The 20,832-nt window shown below is 39.3% G+C and overlaps 2 protein-coding genes across 3 annotated transcripts; both read left to right on the top strand.

The window, feature by feature from the left end:
- The first annotated feature begins 220 nt into the window (after window positions 1-220).
- adgrg4a (adhesion G protein-coupled receptor G4a) lies at window positions 221-12,175 on the top strand. The gene is made up of 29 exons (XM_034884337.1): window positions 221-349; window positions 464-563; window positions 772-1,395; window positions 1,714-1,811; window positions 1,903-1,961; window positions 2,940-2,994; window positions 3,258-3,295; window positions 3,425-3,573; window positions 4,071-4,130; window positions 4,227-4,310; window positions 4,612-4,697; window positions 4,777-4,847; window positions 4,949-4,976; window positions 5,124-5,146; window positions 5,242-5,384; window positions 5,466-5,595; window positions 6,423-6,529; window positions 6,682-6,898; window positions 7,066-7,231; window positions 7,497-7,649; window positions 8,435-8,572; window positions 8,658-8,703; window positions 8,894-8,997; window positions 9,272-9,393; window positions 9,909-10,177; window positions 10,629-10,731; window positions 11,017-11,297; window positions 11,668-11,769; window positions 11,907-12,175. Exons 2-29 carry the CDS (start codon window positions 506-508, stop codon window positions 12,053-12,055), a joined length of 3,663 nt encoding a protein of 1,220 aa, XP_034740228.1. The 5' UTR covers window positions 221-349; window positions 464-505; the 3' UTR covers window positions 12,056-12,175.
- Window positions 12,176-12,912: 737 nt separating this feature from the next.
- On the top strand, window positions 12,913-15,773 carry vgll1 (vestigial like family member 1). Of its 2 annotated transcripts, none has more exons than XM_034883779.1 (4): window positions 12,913-13,140; window positions 13,822-14,024; window positions 14,126-14,485; window positions 15,252-15,773. In XM_034883779.1, the coding sequence occupies exons 2-4, from the start codon at window positions 13,835-13,837 to the stop codon at window positions 15,287-15,289; spliced, it is 588 nt and encodes a 195-aa protein (XP_034739670.1). In that variant the 5' UTR covers window positions 12,913-13,140; window positions 13,822-13,834; the 3' UTR covers window positions 15,290-15,773. The 2 variants fall into 2 exon arrangements, with proteins under 2 accessions (XP_034739670.1, XP_034739671.1); XM_034883780.1 differs by having other exon boundaries at window positions 12,948-13,140; window positions 13,828-14,024.
- The last annotated feature ends 5,059 nt before the right edge of the window (window positions 15,774-20,832 follow it).

The following is a 20,832-nucleotide window of genomic DNA, read 5'->3' as shown; positions in this document are numbered from 1 at the left end:
ATAATTAGAATTACCATTTGAGCTCTGACACTAAAAGTAAGGTGCATTCGAACAGAACACATGGCAATGGTAATGAAAATGGGAGGATTTTGAGATTCACATTTGCAAAGATCTCATAAAGTCCTGATTGTAGCGTTATCGTGCTTCTTCGTTATGTTTATTGCCCGTGATTAATGAATAACTCAGGGGACTACAGTGACAGGGTGTGGAGTTCTTCTTATAGAGAAATGAGGTGAGACTTGCCAGCAGACTCAAGGCTCAGCCAGCTTCTCATGAACTGAAATTGATTAAGTAATTTCTCACAAAATAGATTAAACATTTTTTTACAGATTTTATGGACATGACCATGGTAAGTCTAAGTTATGTATTTAGCCACAAACAGAAAAGTCTATAATTATAGTTTTATTTCAATGAGAATGCAAATTTAAATAGCATTGTTAATCTTATTGTCACTTTTGTGCAGATGACCACTTGATTGACATTGAACGCGTTTTTGTGTGCTGCCATGAACTCCGTCAGAAACCTAACTCTAATCTGTCTGTGTGTACAGCTTCTGGGTTCAAGTAAGATTCCAGATCTTTAAAATGAGCACTTCAAATTGTTTACAGTACAAAATATGACCGGGAGAAATAGCTGTCATTGCAAAAAAGTGTGTAAAGTAACAGCACTTTTTAACGTCATCAGTTGTCTCAATGTGTTTTTATTCTGTTTGTGTTTTTGTATTGCTTTGATGGCATCCATTGTAGGCTGAGTGTGTTCATGTTGTTTCAGCTGCCTCTGCCAGTACCAGCCTGTGGGGTAAGAAGGTGGTGTTGAAGGGGCGTCAGTGTACGTGGCAGCTTCAACCAGATACAGTGGTACCGGCCCTCAAGGAGCTAACTGTTTGCATGCTTTTACGCTTCACCATAACCACCGACTGGACGGGTTTTGACTACAAAGCACCAGGGGGCGGGGGCATAGAGCTGGGACTTGGGGGGACAGATTCACAGCTGATAGTGTGGCTGTTTGGAGAAAAACACAGCTTGAAAAGCATTTTGAAATTGCAAGAATGGTTCAATGTCTGTTTCACCTGGTCTGGCCAAACTCAGAGGCTGCAGATCTACGTTGATGGAACCAGTCAGCTTGAGGCATTTGTGAGCCCCATTCGACCCCAACTGGCCCCAAACGGCACTCTCACTCTGGGGGTGTCTCATTTTATAGACATAAATGGTGAGGTGCAGCTGGAGACGGGGAAGGAACTGTTGGGTGAGATTGGTCTTTTCCGGATATGGGCCAGAGAATGGAGCGCTGAGGATCTGAGGGGGCAGAGCTGTGCAGATGGAGACGTGGTGAGGTGGGATCTGCAGCAGTGGAAAAATGAGTGCCCTCCTGAGCCTAACAGTGACATGCATTGTGGTAAATATAGTACAAACTTTTTATTTGCATTCCAAGGTCCTGCAGTTTGAGGTGTCTAAGTTTGTTTAGACGTGAATAACTTTGGTCACCTATTCACATAACAAGGCGATCTGCTGTAAGTAGGAGTTGAACAAGTGGTCACATAATACACATTGCTGTTCAATAGCTACGGTTTCAGGTCAAAGGAAAGGTAAATCACACATTCCTCCATCGAGTTCCGCAACTGGCTCACAAGCCTATTGACAGGTTCAACCCTGTCCTTCAGAAATATTGCCTATTTTAAAAAAGCCATTTTCTCTGTTTAATCTTTTTTATTAGCATGGTCCCTCTACAAAATCAAAATGTGGACATTCATTGTTCACTCTACAAAGCCTGGAAATTGTTCAGTCTCATTAGAGGAAGTCACAAGAAACTGGGTATGTGGGTAATGACTTTGAACAAACAAGTCAGATTTGCTAATCAGATTAGCTATCTAAAGAATTTATCTGTGTTGTCTTTTATCATCAGATGGAGAGCATTTTCCCTCGCAACATCTCTGTCCATAACATCCTCGTGTCATCCCCAAGGTAACACAACTTTTGTTAGCAAAACACTTCTCTTAATTGACAGTGGTGGTAGTCAGATCCTTTGCTTACTGTAAATAAAAGTTGCAACACTGCAGTATAAGGATTTTTACAGTTATTTACAATTGCTATGACAATTCTTTACTTTTAACAACTTAACTCCTAAACTCTTTACAAAAGTTGGCACAACATCCGCCTGTGTAGGCTTTACCATTAACACATTTATTTTTGCTTTGACACAAAATGCATGCACCCAAATTCAAAATGTTTGAACATTTTTACAAACAAGCTCAACCAAAACAAAACAATGGATGTTTACTGACAAATTTGCAAATGCTTTCACACTGCATGTCAGAACAGATAACATCCTGTTCTAAACCTAACGTATAGGCCAAATTCCGAGTGAACAGCTTTTTATATTGTAAATTGAAACACAAATGTGTCCCCTGCATTTTACATGTACTCCATTGTTACCGTAAATGAGAGAAACAGCTGATTGAAGTTATGCAAATAGATCAACCAAAATTGATTCCCATCTAGGAAACACACTCAGGGATTGCGGTTCTTTCAATTGCATGACCATCTTTTTTTTTTACAGTGTTCTTTATATGTGACAGTAAGTGAGTGTTGTACTCTGAGAGCAAAGATTACTATAACCAAAGTCAAATTCCTCACTGGTTTATGCAAACCTGGCCAAAGCTGCTTCTGACATGTTACAGCAGTACAGTACACACAGTAAAAAAGGACCTATTTGTGCTGATACACCAGAGAAATGGTGTATTGGGTCAATGTAGTGAACCAAAAAGTGTGTGTGTGTGTGTTTATGTGTGTTTTTGTGTGTTTATGTGTGTGTGTGTGCACTGTGAATGCGTGTGTGTATGTATGTGTGAATGATAAAGGTGATTAATTGGTAGTAGTGTTGTGAAAGCAGTTCTTGCAACATTCCTGTCCGTGATTTCTGTTATCTGTGTTCCCATACAGCCGTACCTGCCATGTCGTTGATAAATCTGCTGCTCTACATGCGCAACAACCACAGGTATACCATTATGAGAAGTCCTCGGTTTGATATTCCATGGAATAAAGCAGCAATGTCCTCAAAGACCAGCTGATTAGAGAAGATAAAAAAGGCTCTTCTTTTTATTGAGACAATGTAATTGTCTGAGGAACTGAATGACGTATGTGAGCATTGAGGTCAGTTTCAGATGCAATGTAGCTGTGAGTTAAGAACAATCAGTTGTAGTACTGTAGGGAAGGGAAATTGTACATCTTTAATCAAGATTTTGTGTTTTGTGTTTTCAGGGATCAAGTGCATTGTCTTACTCCACCTTTGATAAGTGGTAAGAGAAATTCCAGACATAAAAATAATTACAATAATTACATGTATGAGGGCTGAAAGGCACAAGATGCAAAAAGTAGGCCAGATATTCAATGCTGATTTAAGAAATGTCATTGTGATTATTTCCAAGTTTCAGTTGTGAAGTCTACGTGAACGTGGATCCTGCTGCTAACGTCGAAGTGGTTCAGACGAACATTGCCTCATTGCTGAGTTTGAGCTTCTCTCACGACTTCCTCAACCTGACAGCTGACCCTTCCAGCATCAGCATACTACCTGTAGGTACGTACAGTATATGGTCTGTGCTTTAGTCCTCACATGTCAAATACACTCATTCACTCAGTCATTCAATATGGGGACTGAAGCATCACTTAAACATTAACCAGAGGTTTTATGACCATTATTATTGACTTCCAAAGGATGTATGTTCATGTCACACAAAGATGACCGTTCTATTGGAAGTGTACCTACACACAATTCAGTTCTTGTATTTTTTAAACACAAAGCAGAACTTGAAGTTTTCACTTGAGCTGTGAACATTTACAAGTCCATTAAATTGATTCAATTTACCATGCACTTACTCTGCTCATATAATGCACTTTTTCAGGTTTATAATTATATTTAGAGGTTATATCAGAAGTTTACATGGTTTAATTTTCAAAAAACACCATGTTTTTTTGCACTGCACATTGCTGCAGCTCCTCTTTTCACCCTGTGTGTTGAGCTCTCTGTTTTAGCTACAGGCGGAAGTAGAAACAAATAAACTTTGTCTCGTTCAGAGTTTCTCCCTGCAGTGCCAGAACCACAGCCAACTGTCAGCACTGGTGCACCGGCATCAGGTGAGCATGCAAGAAAGAATAAGGCCTTAAGTTGCAAATGCAAGACAATCTCTCTGTGCTGTAATATTTTGTCTTGTCATGTCATTTCATGCACAGTAACACATCCCACTCAAAGCCTGCCAGCTGAACCCGCTAACATGTCAACGACAGGAGATCCTCTAGATGTCAACGAGACTGCCTGTCAGTTCACCAAACAACTTGTGTTTGTCCATCTTCTTCATTCCTGTTTCTTCTTTACATCAATATAGATCTGAGAAAATGTTTTTAGCTGGAAGGCAGCATTAAAACAGAAAAACCATTCAACCATTCACAATAAAATCAGCGGGAAAACAAAAAAGCAGTTTATTCTTGTTTCAAAATTAAGAACGCTTATTACACACAGTCTGTGTAAGACAAGTGTTTCACAACTTTTAAGAATAGTGATAAAATGCACATAAACTTCAAAGATTTACTATGTTCGCTGTTGTTTACACTCCTGCAGTTGGACCAGATACATTCTTCAGAGTTGATCTGACCTTAAGGATGAATGGCAGCCCAGCAAATCCAGAGGACATTATTGAAAAATGGGTAAGACTCACATAAGTGCAATTCAATTCTTTTCTAAAAATAGATGTGTGTACAATGAATTATTCTCTTTGGGCATAAGGTGAAAAAACAGCTGGAGGTGAATAACACCATGCATGTGCTAAATCTCATCATAAAGGAGAATGTTGGCAGGTAGGACCATTGAATTCATGCATTGTTTACTAACTGGCACTCAGTGTTTAATACGTGTGATTTGAAAGCTCTGGTTGACTTGTTAATGGAATATTTCATAGGAACCTGGAGCAGTACAATGGGCTAATGGTGAGAATGCACTGTAAGACAAATAAAAATGATATAAATGCCATTCATTTTACTATTTGGGGTAATTTCAAAATAAGATAAATATCTCACACCACCGCAACCATTAATATTTACAATGCAACATCTCTCTGGTTTCTTTTCTTTCAGATTTTCCACAGCCAACTAAAACAGTAGGTGCTTAAAAAAAAGAACAACACCAGTGGAGAAAGCTATGTAACCTGTACTTCCTGTTTTGTATGCCAATAAATGTCTCTTTCATCCTCAGATACTACAGCACTTTCCATGTTCAGGAATACAACATAAACAGTGTGGCTGAAACAAAAGCCATTATTAATGCTTCATTATTATCAAAGTATGAAAATGACTCCATTGTTATTCAACCTATAAACGTGGCGATCGAGCACATAGGTAAGCTGGATGTCCTAACACAGATAAATACGTGTTCAGTTATGGAATAAGACTTGTTAACATGTAGATATTCTTTTTAAGAGCCAGCAAACTGTTTAGAAGAGACCACTTCAACAATCTACGGAGTATACATTTGGCCTGAAGCATTTCCACAAATCAACCAAGACATGGGATGCGAAAAGCCAAGATCTAAGAGAGCTTTCAGGCTTTGGTAAGACAGTAACGTCCTTTCATCCAGTTGATTAAATATTTGACCGAAGACAAAGAAAATCAAACTGTCAGACCGCAAAATGAATATCAAGACACATACTGGTCATCAGCTAAAATACGAATCTCAAACAATCATCATGCAGTTAAAAATGATTTAATGTTTTATTGACTGACATCAAAGAGTGGCATATTACATAAATGTCTAACAATAAAGCATATAGTGATTTACAATTTAGACAAAGTGTAATATAGTTAAGGGGGTCATTCACATCAGCCTGAGTCACTTGCTGGATTTATTTTTCGTAAATTGCTTGTACAACTTCTCTAAAGATTATATCTTTGTCGCAACAAATTGTTTCCATAGAGATAGCTCAGTGAAACAAGAATATTCCCTCAGTTGCAATGTCCTATTCCAACCAATCCTCCCACAATGCACACAAGCTCTGATTCCCATGTGTGTAATACTGGTGATGGATCGCTGCCAGTCCAAAGCTCAGGCTAAAAGAACTATTTCCTATAAGAGAATTATTAGTGCAATGAAAGGCTTCAATCTTTTTGAATCATATCCACCAAATTTGATATGAATATTACTCAAAGGACAATAAAGGTAATCAGTTTTAAGGTCTCTTAGTCAAGCTTATTGAGACTAAAACACAATCATCAGCGGTAGGCCTGTGTTTTTTTTTCCATCAGCCTTCGTCTGAAACTGCTAGAGGACCAATGTAGTAATACAACGTGCTTTGTTCAAGTGTAACTAAACCATTACGAAACAGATCATAAATAATATGTACTATCTCTGCTGATTCTGTTCCCTCTTTTTTTCTTCAGTAAGTTAGACATTGAAACTGACATGACCAGCTGGGCTGATCCTGATATGAGAGATTGCAGCCCGCTTTTGACCATTTCAGACCTTGACAATATCAATGTCACTACTGGTGAGAGTCACACACACACACACACACACACACACACACACACACACACACACACACACACTTTATTTATCCTTACACGTAACTAAAACCACAACAGAATTGTGTGGCTACAACACAAAATAACAAACAATAATTGTATTATTGATTTCTAGGTAACGCGGCTGAGGTTGTGGACATGATTCAGGACCTAGTAGATGTTCAGTTAAGTAACAGTGCAGAGCTCTCTCCCTCTGAGCTGGATTCAGTGGTAGAGAAGCTCTGTGAAGTGGTCGAAATCAGCACAATCAAACCAGCTGTTGGTGACAAAATCGTCCATATTATTGCAAATATTCTACTTTCCAAAACTGACATCACTCCATTGGCGAGCACGTAAGTGGAGAGGAAAGTGTGTGTCCGCGTTATCTAAGAAAATATTAAGATAATTGTTGAACACTTGCATGTGAGATTTTACAGAAATCTACAATTTGTTCTAAATCCGGCCTTTTTGTAATCCTATTCTCTTGATAATCTTTCTGTTTTTTTTGTCTTTGGAAAAGTATCCTTGATCTGACAGATAGAATGGGGAACAATATGGAGTTTCAAGATGAATCTGTCAGTATAACAGCACCCTCTCTGGCCCTGTCCATGTTCAATGTAGATCGGAATGATTTCAGTGGACTCACCTTTGGTGTTTCCTCTGTTTCTTCTATCGTGAATCCAGAGGTGAGACGCTGTGAATGCTATTATATTCAATAAAAGGGGCAGTAAATATTACTTACTGCTTTTGTGAACCGTAAGAGAAAATCATTTATTTTTTTAACTCCAAAACTGGTTCCACCCAACTGTTGTTCTGTTGCATCTTTGTCCCGGAAACAATGTTAAAGTTACAGTGTTACTTACGCTTTAACAAGACACCAAATGAGAAGCACTGGTAGTCTGAAACATTTCCTTTAGATTGACAGGTCCATGATGACCTTTTACTTCACAGATTTATGTCAACCAGAGCTTTGTAAGTGAACCGTTCCCTGAGACGGATGCAACTATCTCTTTGCCTTCTGAACTCATCAACTTTTTCCCTCCCGGAGAAAGAAATACAACTCGTGTCCAGTTTCAGTTCTTTAGAACAGATGGCCTTTTTCAGGTACTTTCATTTCAATGTTCTCTTGTTACTTTTGTCACATCGTTCTTTTATGTTGTTCTTGTCTTTTTCCTTTTCTTTTTTGGCTGAAGAAAATAGGCTCCAAGATCCTATGCTGACCACATAAAGCTTATAGTTAGAACATTTCAAAGAAATAGTTGAACATTTTAGGAAATAAGCTTTTTTGCTTTCTTGGTAAGATTTACACCACACTCATGTCTTTGGGATAAGTATCAAACTACAGTGGGAGAAAGTTAGCTTAGCTTAGCATTAAGACTGGAAACAGGTGGCAACAGCTAGCCTCACTCTGTGTGTGTGTGTGTGTGTGTGTTTGTGTGTGTGTTTGTGTGTGTGTGTGTGTGTGTGTGTGTGTGTGTGTGTGTTGGGGGGTTGTACCAGAATAACTGGGACACAGCTAATTTCCTGGCTGGACGCAGTGGCTTCCTATAGTGACATTGCTTTAACCACCTGGCAGACAATTTTTTTTGCACTTTTTTGTGTGGTTCAAACAAACAAGATATGTTGTTTTCATTTGTAAGCTGTAGAGGATTTTGAGCTGAGCCAGGTTCTTATATTACATATTTTATCATATTAATAATAACAAATCTGATGACAAATCTGATGACAAATCTGCTCTCTCTCTCTCTCTCTCTATCTCTCTCTCTCTCTTTCTCTCTCTCTCTCTCTCTCTCTCTCTCTCTCTTTCTCTCTCTCACTGCAGCACATTTTATTGCCAAATTACTTAATCCTTGTCCTGTCTCCTACTGTGACCCTTTTATTTCTAACAGGACCCACACATAACCAATGCATCACAGAGTAGCTTGACCATGAATTCCTTTATAGTATCTGCCAGTATCAATAACAGCCATGTCAGCAACCTAAAGGAGCGAGTGGTGGTGACCCTCCGCCACCAAACAACCAAACAGGTGAGAAATAAATGTAATTCAGTTCATCAGAAAAAAAGACTTGACTCTGAAACCATCATCACTTCCTTGTGTGTTTTCTTTACAGCCAGAAGACAAGGTGCACTGCATGTTTTGGGATTTACAGAAGAACGGTAAGTTCTTAATTATTTATTATACACATTTACAGTTGGGTTTAGATGATTTACAGTAGCCTAATTGAACCTCATAGTTCTTTTTAGGAAACAGTGACATCAATAAAGGTCTCTAAAAACAGGAAGCTGTGTCTGTTGATGAGCATCTTTATTAAGTGTGTGTGTGTGTGTGTGTGTGTTTGTGTGCCAGGTGGGCAGGGTGGTTGGAACAGCAGAGGTTGTATAACCCAAAGTATTTCTGCCTATCGGACCAGATGTCTCTGTGATCATCTCACACATTTCGCTGTGCTCCTGGTGAGTCCTTGTTCACATTACCAGGGAACAAACAACTTGCACAAGCATCAACATCCTATGTGCAATCTGGACATATTTGTCTGCTAATTATACAACAATAATTTATAATTATCTCAATACGTTTACAAATAAATATAATGGGATGAGTTTTACTGTAACAGCTTGCACTGCTATCTATTTTCAAGCAGCGTAACATTGTTTGACACCATCACTACAGGGCAACAATTATAGGCAAACAACATATTTTGTTCTGTTTCTGCATATTGTGTTTCAGGATGTATCCAGAACACCCATCAGTGAAGCTGACAGACAGATTCTGACAGTGATCTCGTATCTTGGTTGTGGTATATCCTCCATCTTTCTGGGCATCACGCTTCTCACTTACCTTTCTTTTGAGTAAGTCACTCTGAGTGTCACTAACATACTTACCCCCTTGTAACCCATATCGCAAAGACCATCTTTTCTGCAACAACCAGCTAGAGGAGTCTGACGTAGGGCTGCACAACATGAGTGAAAAATGTGATGTGCGATGAGGTTGTTGAATATCGCGACAACAACACATGAATTTTTTGTTGAATTTGAAACAATGTTTTTTATTTTTTGTAGAAATTGAAAATTGAATTGAACATTAAAGGCACCACTAAAAAATTAAACAATAGTTACATTTTAAATGCCATTTTCTACTAATAAAAAATCTCTTTCACAATATGCACAGGCACAGCCTTTAACAATGTGTGTATTGCGCTAGTTACGGTAATATAGCAATGGCGATAAAAATTGGATGTTGTGCAGCCCTAGTCTGAAGGAAGAGGTTACAAAGCGGAGATTATGCATTAGATGCAATGCTGCCTCATAGGAGATTGTGCTAAGTAATCAAATTTTGCCTATTTGCATCTGTCGCTACACTTGAGGAAGCTGCGCCGAGACTACCCATCTAAGATACTCATCAACCTGTCAGCTGCCCTGCTGGGGTTGAGCATGCTCTTCCTTCTGGACTCCTGGCTCTCCTCCTTCTCCAACTACAGTTTGTGCATTGCCACTGCTGCAATGCTGCACTATTTCCTGCTGGCTTCTTTCACCTGGATGGGCCTGGAGGCTGTGCACATGTACCTCGCACTGGTCAAGGTCTTCAACATCTATGTCCCCTCCTACATCCTCAAGTTATGTGCGGTAGGATGGGGTAAGACAGGTCTATGAGTGTTGTGAACGTTTTTTTGGCTCGGATTGGCTGATTGGGTTTAGGAGTGTATTTTGATTGGTTGGGGTTGAGCAGCTGGGGGATAAGTTGTTAAGTTTTTTTGTTAGTGTTTTTTTTGTTACAAATCCATAGATTTTTAGTCTTTCCAAGAAATACCCTGGAAATAACTGTGTAATTTATTCTATAGAAAATAGAAATGTCCTTGAACAAAAAATGTCTTTACTTATTCTGATCTTCTGTGTGGTGATTCTCTGGGTTTATTAATTTAAAATCATAAATGGAAGTGTAAGTGTAGAAAATAGTCTCTATTTTATATATGATAAAAAATACACATAAAAAAGCATAACTGTTAAAATTCAGCTATTAAAATATTTAAAAAAATGTTGCGTTTTCTTAGTCAGTCAGTTTGGGAATTACACTTTTCTTCCCACAGGTGTTCCTCTGGTCATCGTCAGCCTGGTGCTGGCCATAGATAAAGATGCTTATGGCAGTGCCCCTGAAGAGGCTGCAGTGATGCTTCAGTCTAATGACCAATTGTAAGTACAAGCACTGGTCTGTAGTTGAAACTAGGGTCAGTTATCTCTAGTTTTGGAGCATCATGTCTAAATTGTGTGATAGAGACTGTCAGATCAAGTCATATGAGTGCCTGATGAATGAATTTTTTTGCTGAAGATGAGAAGATTGCACAAAACAACAACCAATAGACAAGAAATCCAACACTCAGCAGTGTCTTACTGAGCACTGAGAAAGCATGTAATATATGGCATTTATCACAAATCCCAGTGTAAATGACTTGTGACCAACCCTCTCCCTCCTGCCAGCTGCTGGCTGCAGAATGACGTCTTCTTCTACGTGACTGTGGTGGCATTTGTCCTTCTGATCCTGCTGTGCAACATCTCTGTGTTCATCGGGGTTCTGATCCAGATCAGACATATGAGGGCCAATAAGCAGTCAGCAAACAGAGCCAGCTCTTTGCCTGACTTAAGAGCAGTGGCCAGTCTCACCGTCCTCTTAGGCCTGACGTGGCTACTGGGCTTTTTTTCTTTTGGGCCAGGCAGAATGGTCCTGATGTACCTGTTCTCCATTTGTAACAGCTTGCAGGGTAAATATGAACTGTAACGGAAAGGATGAGAAGATATCAGTTACAGGAGTAGAGCGAGTCATTTATTTAACACATCTGTCACTGTTAATGTCTAGACTTAGCATGTGTGTTATTTTGCTCTTTTTTCCAAATAACAAACGTGCATTTTTACAGTTTATCTCCTTGGTTTTAAAAGGATTTCATAACTTCATCAAGAAGAATCTAAGCATTTTTTTTTTTTTAAAGAAAAAGTTACTTTTGAGGGTGCAGTTGAAGCTAATACGCGAAAAAGAAACAATAAAATAAAACAAAGTGCTAAGAGAAATGGGAAAAAAACACCTCACACATCATGTTGTAGCATTTGTCGACTAACTCTGGCCTTTTGTCCTAGGGTTCTTTGTCTTTTTGCTCCACTGTTTGATGAAGGAAAATGTGAGGAAACAGTGGAGAATACACTTGTGCTGTGGACGTTTCAAACTCAGTGATCACTCAGGTCCATATTGTTTGTGAACAAATATTGCAGTATAATTGCCAGATGGTTGGGGGGGGGGGGGGGGGGGGGGGGGGGGGGGGAGTGTTTTCAAACAGAATGATGCATTGTTTTCTCTTTCTTGTACCCTGTGTGTTCAGACTGGAGCCGCTCTGTGACAGTGGGTGGTCAGTGCAACAAGAACCATCTTGTTAACTCTGACTCAGTTGCCTCTGACAACACCTCCACCCTCAGGAAGATCTCTGACTCCTCTACAGGATTAGCGTCAAACCACCACCAGGGTGCGTGAGCAAGCCTCTGTGTGTACCGTTCTGTAACGTTCTCCCCTTCAAGGCCCATTGAGCAATCACAAACAGTGCCAGCAGAAAATAGAACAGCTACATGTCTGTGATGGGCAGAGAAAGATAAATTAAACCGCTTGATCAGTGAGATACAACAGGTCCGTGGACACTCCTTAACCAGCTATGAAAATAATGAAAATACCGCATACAAGCGGCCCATATTTAATGTAGCAAACACTTCATATTCAAGGTTTAAAACTGCTTACACTGTAGATTTGAATGAGAAAAAAATGTATAAAGACATGCTATGTGTTTGTAAAACTTTTAATAATAAAGTAAATGTTGCACAGGATGCCATTATGAGGACATGCCATTTAAACGTTATGGAAAAGACAGTATCGTAATCAAGAATTGTTTTCAAGTGCAGTACATTAGAAATTGTATTAATGAGTGTTTTTTTTGCAATTTGTAAGATATGAAACCATGTGTCCATATGCATGAAAGCTAACCTACTCATTATGTTTCCTTTGAAGACATTTTTTAAAGATATACTCAATGTCAATGATAACAAAATATGAATGTAAGTTTTGTGAGCCTCTGAGTGTTGCTTTTTTTGTGTGTGAAGATTTAAACCCACTGATTTTACATTTGTTTGTAACGGGTAACATGTTGATGAGGTTACCCTTTATGTTGTAATGTCCATTCATTTAGTTTAAAGAATACAATATTAAATGTAACCTCTATTACAGGCAATTCAACTTCAGAGCTGTTTTTAACTGTGTCTAATGTTCTGACAGTGCTACTAAGGAATGTTTTAACAAGGTGTCAGTCAGGTTCTGGAGGAACTTGCTGGATAACATTCTGTTCATAGCTGCCTTCTAACCACAAACAGCTATGAACAGACACCCTCCCAGTTTAACACACCATATAACTTTGGAGGCTCAGTGAGCAAAATATTTTGTCCGTATGAAAGTTGATGACATTGATTGACTTTTTTGCAAACAATTTCGGCTCATGTTTGTGAACACATCAACTTTGATCGACTAATGCAAGGACACACTCCCTGGTTATCTTCGATCATTCATTAGGTCAGGTAAGAGAAGCAAGTTACTTAAAATACAACTGACTCAATGCTTTGGTTCTTCTTTCACAAACAGCAGTTCATTAACTTACTAAGATTCTTTTTCAATGTGCTACAGGATGGATGTAATGTGGTTATTTACACTTAACTCTTTAGTGGCTGGGATCTTGTTCCAAATCAGCAACATTTAATATGCATTTCTGAACCCTTGTTTAAACATCCTGCAGTGCAAACCTACAGTATAATGGCCATTCTTTTAGTTAGTTAGTTCTTCCTGATGTCAACATGTTCCTCATTATTTGTTGCTGGAGTCAACGTACATTGTGCACCATTCCGGGATTTTCATAAATTGTTAGTATAACTTGTTAATACTAAGCCTTGGAATGTACTAAAATAAAAATAAACAACACCACTTTACACTCTTACTGTGTTTTTCGGCAGTGAGTCATCCAGATCATTTTAAATTGCTTCCAACAATTGGCAAGAGAATAAGGTTTTTAGGAGTTTCAGGGCTCATAGGCTATATGTATAAAAACCTTTTCATCACTATAAGCAAAGAAAGACGAAGGCTACATCATGGATTAAGTTGTCTTTTTTTATGTATTTACAGACACACTGGAAATAAAAACAGCAGAATTATAAAATCTGTTGTTGCATGTATGTTGTAGAGTTAACGATCTTTTTTTATCTCAGTCACAGCTGACCCATGGAGGACAGAACAGAAAGTCCCATGGCTGTGAAGGTGGAGGAGCATTCTCGTTGTGTCATCCTGACTTACTTTCAGGGGGACATCAACAGCATGGTGGATGCTCACTTCACCCGAGCTCTCAGCACAGTGTGCAAAGCCAAGGCACCAGCAGCAAAGACAAAGACAATTTGTAAATCTATTAAATTGGGTAAGCACAAACAATCAACAGTGTATGATCTATCTGACTAAAAGCGGGACAATGAATCACATTCATCCTTACTATGTGGATTCTTTGTATGTCCCCCGCAGAGGAAACCAGCCCCTGTCAGAGGAGTGCTCCTGACTGTTACTCAGAGTCACAGGTCCCTCCTGCAGCAGGACGTCACCTGAACTTCGGCCCTGCAGATGACGCTCCTGGCTCCTGGACCTCGTTCACAACCAGGGCAGGAGAGGGCCCGGGGTTGACTTCCATCACCTACTCTCTGTCCCCAGAAGGGTTAAATCTTACTGGACAGCAATACGCCACATCCTTGCTCAACCTACTCCATTCTGACCGGGGTGAGATGGGACCCAGCATGGCCTCTAGCTCCAAGCCAATACTACATTCCAGCTGGGCAGTGCCTCAAGGATATAGAGACTCCGTGGACCCTGCAGTAGCCTTTGAACCCGGTAGGCCTTCAGCTGCAATATAACATCTTTAAAAATGTCTTGCAACCAATAACATGCAAAAGATTGCTTTTTACATACAAAAGGTCCACAAAATCTTTGAAACAAATCAATGACCTTATAATAGATAATCATTTGTTTATTGATATCTAAAGATGAGGTACTATGTTAATAGCTTTGGAGGAGCTTTCCAAAGTCTGAGAAAATAACCCCTGGTAACATCAATTTGCCTTTAACCAGTTGCTAAATTCCACGTAACCAATTACTAACCATTCCTTCCCTGTCACGTACATATGTGTTTCTTTTTGTCCCTTCAAGTAAAGTACAGGCATCACTTACAATTACCAACTGAGTTTTTTTTTTTTTTTACTGAAAAGCATTGGTAATTAATGAAAACCCTTAAAAAGTTTACTAATATTCACACCCAGTTGTTACAATCTTGATGCATTACCACTCACCACATACATGGTAAATGATGATGTGCCAGGTTTACAAACATCTAGCTTATAATTAGAATAAACAACCTATTATCTAAGTTAGAAAACTATTTGTTAGGTATTTCTTAATTACCTGTTCCTGACTTCCTTAATCCTTTCTTGAAAACCACTCAGGAATTTGTGCATTTTATTTCGAGATACGCTACAGCGTGAAAGGTTTTGTGACATATGTATTATAGCTAATATTTACTCACATGGGGTACTTAATCACAAAGTTGTTCTTGTACATCCATTAGAGTTGCTTAGAAACCATTTTGTCTCCTTTCTGTCAGGACGGCATCTGGACAAGAAGGACTTGTACTGGTATTGAAGAGAGAGTAGCTGAAGCAGCAGAGGCAGGGAACAGCTTCAACTACACCACATACTTCACCACACACTCTGTAAGGCCACCCGGCTTTCTGTTCCGATCTCATTGTTATTGTGTTATTTTGTCAAACAGGCCACATTGAGAATCATCATACACAGAAGAAACACTACAGCGCTTTTTTTTTTAGGGAAATGACCTCAGTACGTCAGCATGTACTAACAGCAACAACTTTTTTGGAAGAGAACACTCTCTGACAAACCTGTTCTTCAACTCTGTCGCTCCTCTTGCAGATCTCAAAGCACTGTATATGTTGTAGCTCCCGTTGGATCAGGCGCTTCTCTTCTCTGGGCCTGCACCAGTAAATAGACCAGCATTACTGTGAGTCAAAGTGTAAACGTTTGTGAGTGTACAAATATTAATGCAAATATCTATATAGCTTACACTAAATAAGCTTTAGTTGCTTTGAGAATATTTCATATGTAAAAACTAAACAAAATGAAGGACCGTGATATTGTGTTAATGACTTGTTTTCTGTAATCTTAAACTTTTGTGGAATGCACTGTATAAAATTGGAATCATGACCTAAATAAATATTTGAGCAGACAAACAAAAAATCTCAAACGTTATTTACTGTTGAATACAGATTCCTAGCATACTCATAATGTGAATTACCTCAGTGGTCAGTTCGTTATTGGAGCATGTTAACCTTGAGATGAACTTCACTTGAGGCTTTACGAGGTTTTTTAAAGTTCTTCACTTATGGCACTTTTTTAACTGTGTCAATATTGGACGTAGACAAGATGGTTGATGTTTACTTCAGTCAAAAGGAATTTAAGAACGAAATTATTCACTGACAGATCTAATAAGTGGTAAAGCAGCAAAATGATCAATATGTAGACGGAGTTTAAGGGTGTTTCTATATCAATTTATGGAAAATTGCAGGAGATAAAATGAGGCGTGCGTGCACACAGCTCCACAATGATTCAAATTTATAAAACAGAACAAGGCGCATGTGCAGCTTCATGAATCTGAGCAAAAGACTTCACATGCATATTCATGTCTTTATCTCAAAAAAGACACTAAACCGCATTGACAAGAAAGAGGCAAAGGAGAAAACGACGAAATCAGCTGAACAGTTGTGCTCAAAAGTTTGCATAATCTTGAAGAATTGGTAACATACAGTATATACCATGTGTAAAGAAAACATGAATGAGCAGGCGAAACAAAAGTCTTTTATCTGTTATGGGATTCACATCAAACTGTAGGTCCTAACAGAATGGCACACTCATAAAACAAAATGTGGCAACAAAGAAAAAAATGAACCAACCACTGTTCAAAAGTCTACATACCCTTAGTTCTTAATACTTGCATGCAAATTCTTGCAGGCGGTATAGCTGCCCATTCATCTTGGCAAAATGCCTCCAGTTCATGCAAAGTCTTTGGTCGTCTTGCATGAGCCGCACGTTTGAGATCTCCCCAGAGTGGCTCGGTGACATTAAGGTCAGGAGACTGTGATGGCCACGCTAGAACCTTCCCCTTTTTCTGCTGTGACCACTGGAGGGTCAACTTGGCCTTGTGCTTGGGGTCATTGTCGTGCTGGAAAGTCCAAGTACGTCCCATGTGCAGCTTCCATGCAGAAGAATGCAAATTGTGTGCCAGTATTTTCTGATAACATGCTGCATTCATCTTGCCATCAATCTTCACAAGATTCCCTACGCCTTTAGAGCTCACACACCCCCAAAACATCAGTGAGCCACCATGTTTCACAGTGGGGATGGTATTGTGTTCACTATAGGCCTTGTTGACCCTTCTCCAAACATATCGCTTATTGTTGTGACCAGAAAATTCTATTTTGGTCTTGTCACTCTAAATTACAGAGTGCCAGAAGCTGTGAGGCGCGTCAAGGCGTTTTTGAGCATATTGTAACCAGGCTTTTTTTGGCGTTGACACAGTAAAGGCTTCTTTTTGGCAACTCAACCAGGTAGCTCCTTTTGTTCAAGTACCGTTGTATTGTGCTCCTTGCAACAACCACACCATCTTTTTCCAGAGCAGCTTGCATTTCCCCTGACGTTACCTCTGGGTTCTTCTTTGCATCCCGAACAATTCTTCTTGCAGTTTTGGCTGAAATCTTTCTCGGTCTACGTGACCATGGCTTGGTATTAAGAGATCCAAGAATTTTCCACTTCTTAATAAGTGATTGAACAGTACTGACTGGCCTTTGCAAAGCTTTGGATATCTTTTCATATCCTGTTTCAGCTTTGTGAAGTTCCAATACCTTGTTACGCAGGTTGTTTTCTGCGCCCCATGGCTCAAAATCTAGTCTGCTTAGTGCATCCACGTGAGAGCTCACAAACTCATGGACTATTTATACACAGGCTCTAATTGCAATTTATAAAGCCACAGGTGTGGGAAATAACCTTTACTTGCCATTTTCACCTTTGTGTGTAACTTTCTGTGCCCAAAACAAGGCCAAACATTTAAGGGTATGTAAACTTTGATCAGGCCACATGGGTTATTTCTGTTATAAATATTGTTTAAAAAGCAGCCAAACAACAGTTTAAAACAATGTGTCTTCATATGATCACTATGCTTGAATCAAAAACAGTTAATTTGCATGATGAGTCTTATCTCTCTGTAGCCTAAGCACATATTATTTATGAGGGGCATAAGGCCAAACTGAGGGAGCTGGGGGGCCATGGCCCAGGAGGCCACTGGGAAATTCCTGCCCTGCTTGTAAATATTTATATATTTTTTAAATAACCACATTAAATTGATAAGTTGAATTGATATTAAGTCTAATCATGTTTTTCATAGTGAGTCAGAGATACATGATGCCACTATCCACGTTTTACTGCATATACCCTTCATGGCCACAGATAGAGGAGTAGCCATCTCTACATGATGAGAGGGGATTATTTATGATGCTGTGCTGATATAAGCTATGCTTCTTAATGTATTTCAACTGTAATAAAATGTGTTAATTTTTAGTGGGCATAAATGCGGCATAAATACAGCTGAAACAAGTGCATCCCAAATTTTCAACATTAACATTTTAATATAACATAATCCTCATGGCCTTTAGAAAAGTGTTTTGTGGGGAGGTGGGGTGGTACACTATAGGCCCGAGCTTTTGTCCTTAGTAGCATTTTTTGCCCCTAAAATTACTTTTACTTTTATACTTTAAGTAGTTTTGAAACCAGTACCTTATTTTTAAACCCTAGTATCTATGCTTCTACCTGAGTATTGAATGTGAATACTTTGGATACCTCTGATCAACCATAGATGTGTTACTAAATGAGCACACTGGTCCAGAGGGTCCATAGACCCCAAGCTAGATGCAGGCATTGGTAGACTAGGGGGCCCTCCATGTATCTGCGCTCAAACAGCTCATTATCAGGCCAAGGTCTTAACTAATGCCTGTGTTTAAATTGGGATCATGTTAGAAAACGGAAAAAAACTTCAACTATCACAACTGAGGAACATACACATAAAACCTTTGTTGGCAGAAATTATGCATAAAACCATATGTGGATGTATATAGACTTATGATGCATAGATGCATATTGTCATCTGATATCATGCTGGATCTGCACAACATCTGTTCATCCATATTTACCACTTGGTGAAAATAAGCAACAAAAATGCAAAAAAACTTATTTTTTACAACGCCTCATCATTTCAGAAATCTGGTTGACTGACATTTAGTCTTACAGGCTTCCAGGCTCAGGTCAAAAACAACCTCAGAAATATGACAGGTTTGTGTATCCAGAGGTCTTCTGAGGACCAACATTTCCCAAGACTTAAAAAGTCCACATCTCTGCTTACCAGTTGGACATGCCAGGAAAATGGAAGGCACCCAAAAAGCATTCTGATCCAATCCCCAAACTACTTCCACTGGCCCCTTTGGACATGAACAAACTCCCTGTTGATGTCCTAGCTCCTCACCCTATCTCTAAGGCTGAGCCTAGCCCCCCTAAGGCGGAAACTTATTTTGGCTGCTTGTGTCCGCAATCTCATTTTTGGCATCACCCAAAGCTTATTACCATAGGGTAGGGGGGAACTGTACAGTAGATGGACTAGTAAATCAAATGGCCCACTTAAATTCCAGGTCCACAACCTCCCCTGAGACACATGGAAAATTAACCCGGACTGGAGTTGAAGACCTCGCAGACAGGGGACCTAAGTGTTCAGGACATACGGCCTCAGATCTGATGATCAGGTACACTTATGAACCACCCTGATCTCAAACATGGTGCTTGTTATGGATAATCCATGATAAACACAGAAGTCTGATAAAAAAGTACCACAGGTTCACATCACTGGCTCTTCCTCTCAATCATCTCCTTCAAGGTTTTTTTATACTTGCCCACATGAGCATGACCTGGCCACCAGATGCAGGTGCCAAGTAGGAGAACAATTCATTCTTCTTTGCCTTACACCTAAAGGCTCACAGGAAGTAAGTGGAAGATAGGCCAGACTCAGGTGTGAAAGGAACTGTAGCAGCTATGGATTGGAGAGACTTCTCATTAAAGATGTAAGAATCGTTCTGGTCTATTTTTCTAAAAATATAGTTAGCAGATTGGCACCATGGTGTGAGGAACACTAGACAATTTGCATTTCTCCAGGAGGTAAGTGTGGATTCAGCAGCCATGCAGACTTGAAATCATAATCCATCTTCCTCCCTTGTATTAGACATAACAAAGCTGGTCCGAGGCCCACCTCGGGGGCAGAGGATGAGGCAGTTGGGTCTGCATTAATGCTTTATCAGAGCTCAATGGGCATTTACTGCATGTGTATGTGTCCAAGCCAGTGATATTGACCGAAAAGTAAGACTAGGTAGCATTAGTTTTCCTAATCACTCCTTGTGGGTTCCAGCTGACACTAGTGCCCATAGCAATTGAGATTATATTGATTTTCCAGTAGTGAGTCCCCCTAGACATGTATCCACTGAAGTCATAAGATTTCACATGAATGCATTTCATCTTCACAGTACCAGCAGTGTCACTTTCATCAGCATTAGATCTAGCGTGTGCAGAGGAAAAAAGAAAGTTGGGTGTGTTCTGTGTCAGAGTCATATTTTCACACCAACTTAGAAACATCGATTCATTTGCCCTTTTCAAGTTACAACTCAAAACACATCTGTTCAAAACTGCCTATTCCACTTTTTTCCCCACGTTTTTGTGTAACGTATTTTTTTTACTGATTTTAATGTATATATATCCTGTATGGTGTCCTTGAGTGCCGAGAAAAGCGGCTCTAAATAAAATGTATTATTATTATTATTAGATAAAGGTTAATAGGGATTTTATTTAATGTTTTAGCATTGTTGGTTTCTTTTCATGGGTGAATTTTTTTAATTTTGATGGAAGACTTTTAAAGGACCATACTGCAGTTTTTGCATGTTGAAGTTAAATTACTACAGATTACATTAACTACACATCTCTGCTAACTTTGAAGTCATACCTTAGTGCAGACCCGTCGCCAGACCTCAGTCTTAAGGGGGGCATATGAAATGCATGGGAGGGCACATTATTAGCCTACAGTAC

The sequence above is a fragment of the Etheostoma cragini genome, chromosome 10 (assembly GCF_013103735.1).
Source record: "Etheostoma cragini isolate CJK2018 chromosome 10, CSU_Ecrag_1.0, whole genome shotgun sequence".
Classification (NCBI taxonomy): domain Eukaryota; kingdom Metazoa; phylum Chordata; class Actinopteri; order Perciformes; family Percidae; genus Etheostoma; species Etheostoma cragini.
Note: the sequence above shows the minus strand (reverse complement) of the source record. Positions and strands in the feature narration are given on the sequence as shown.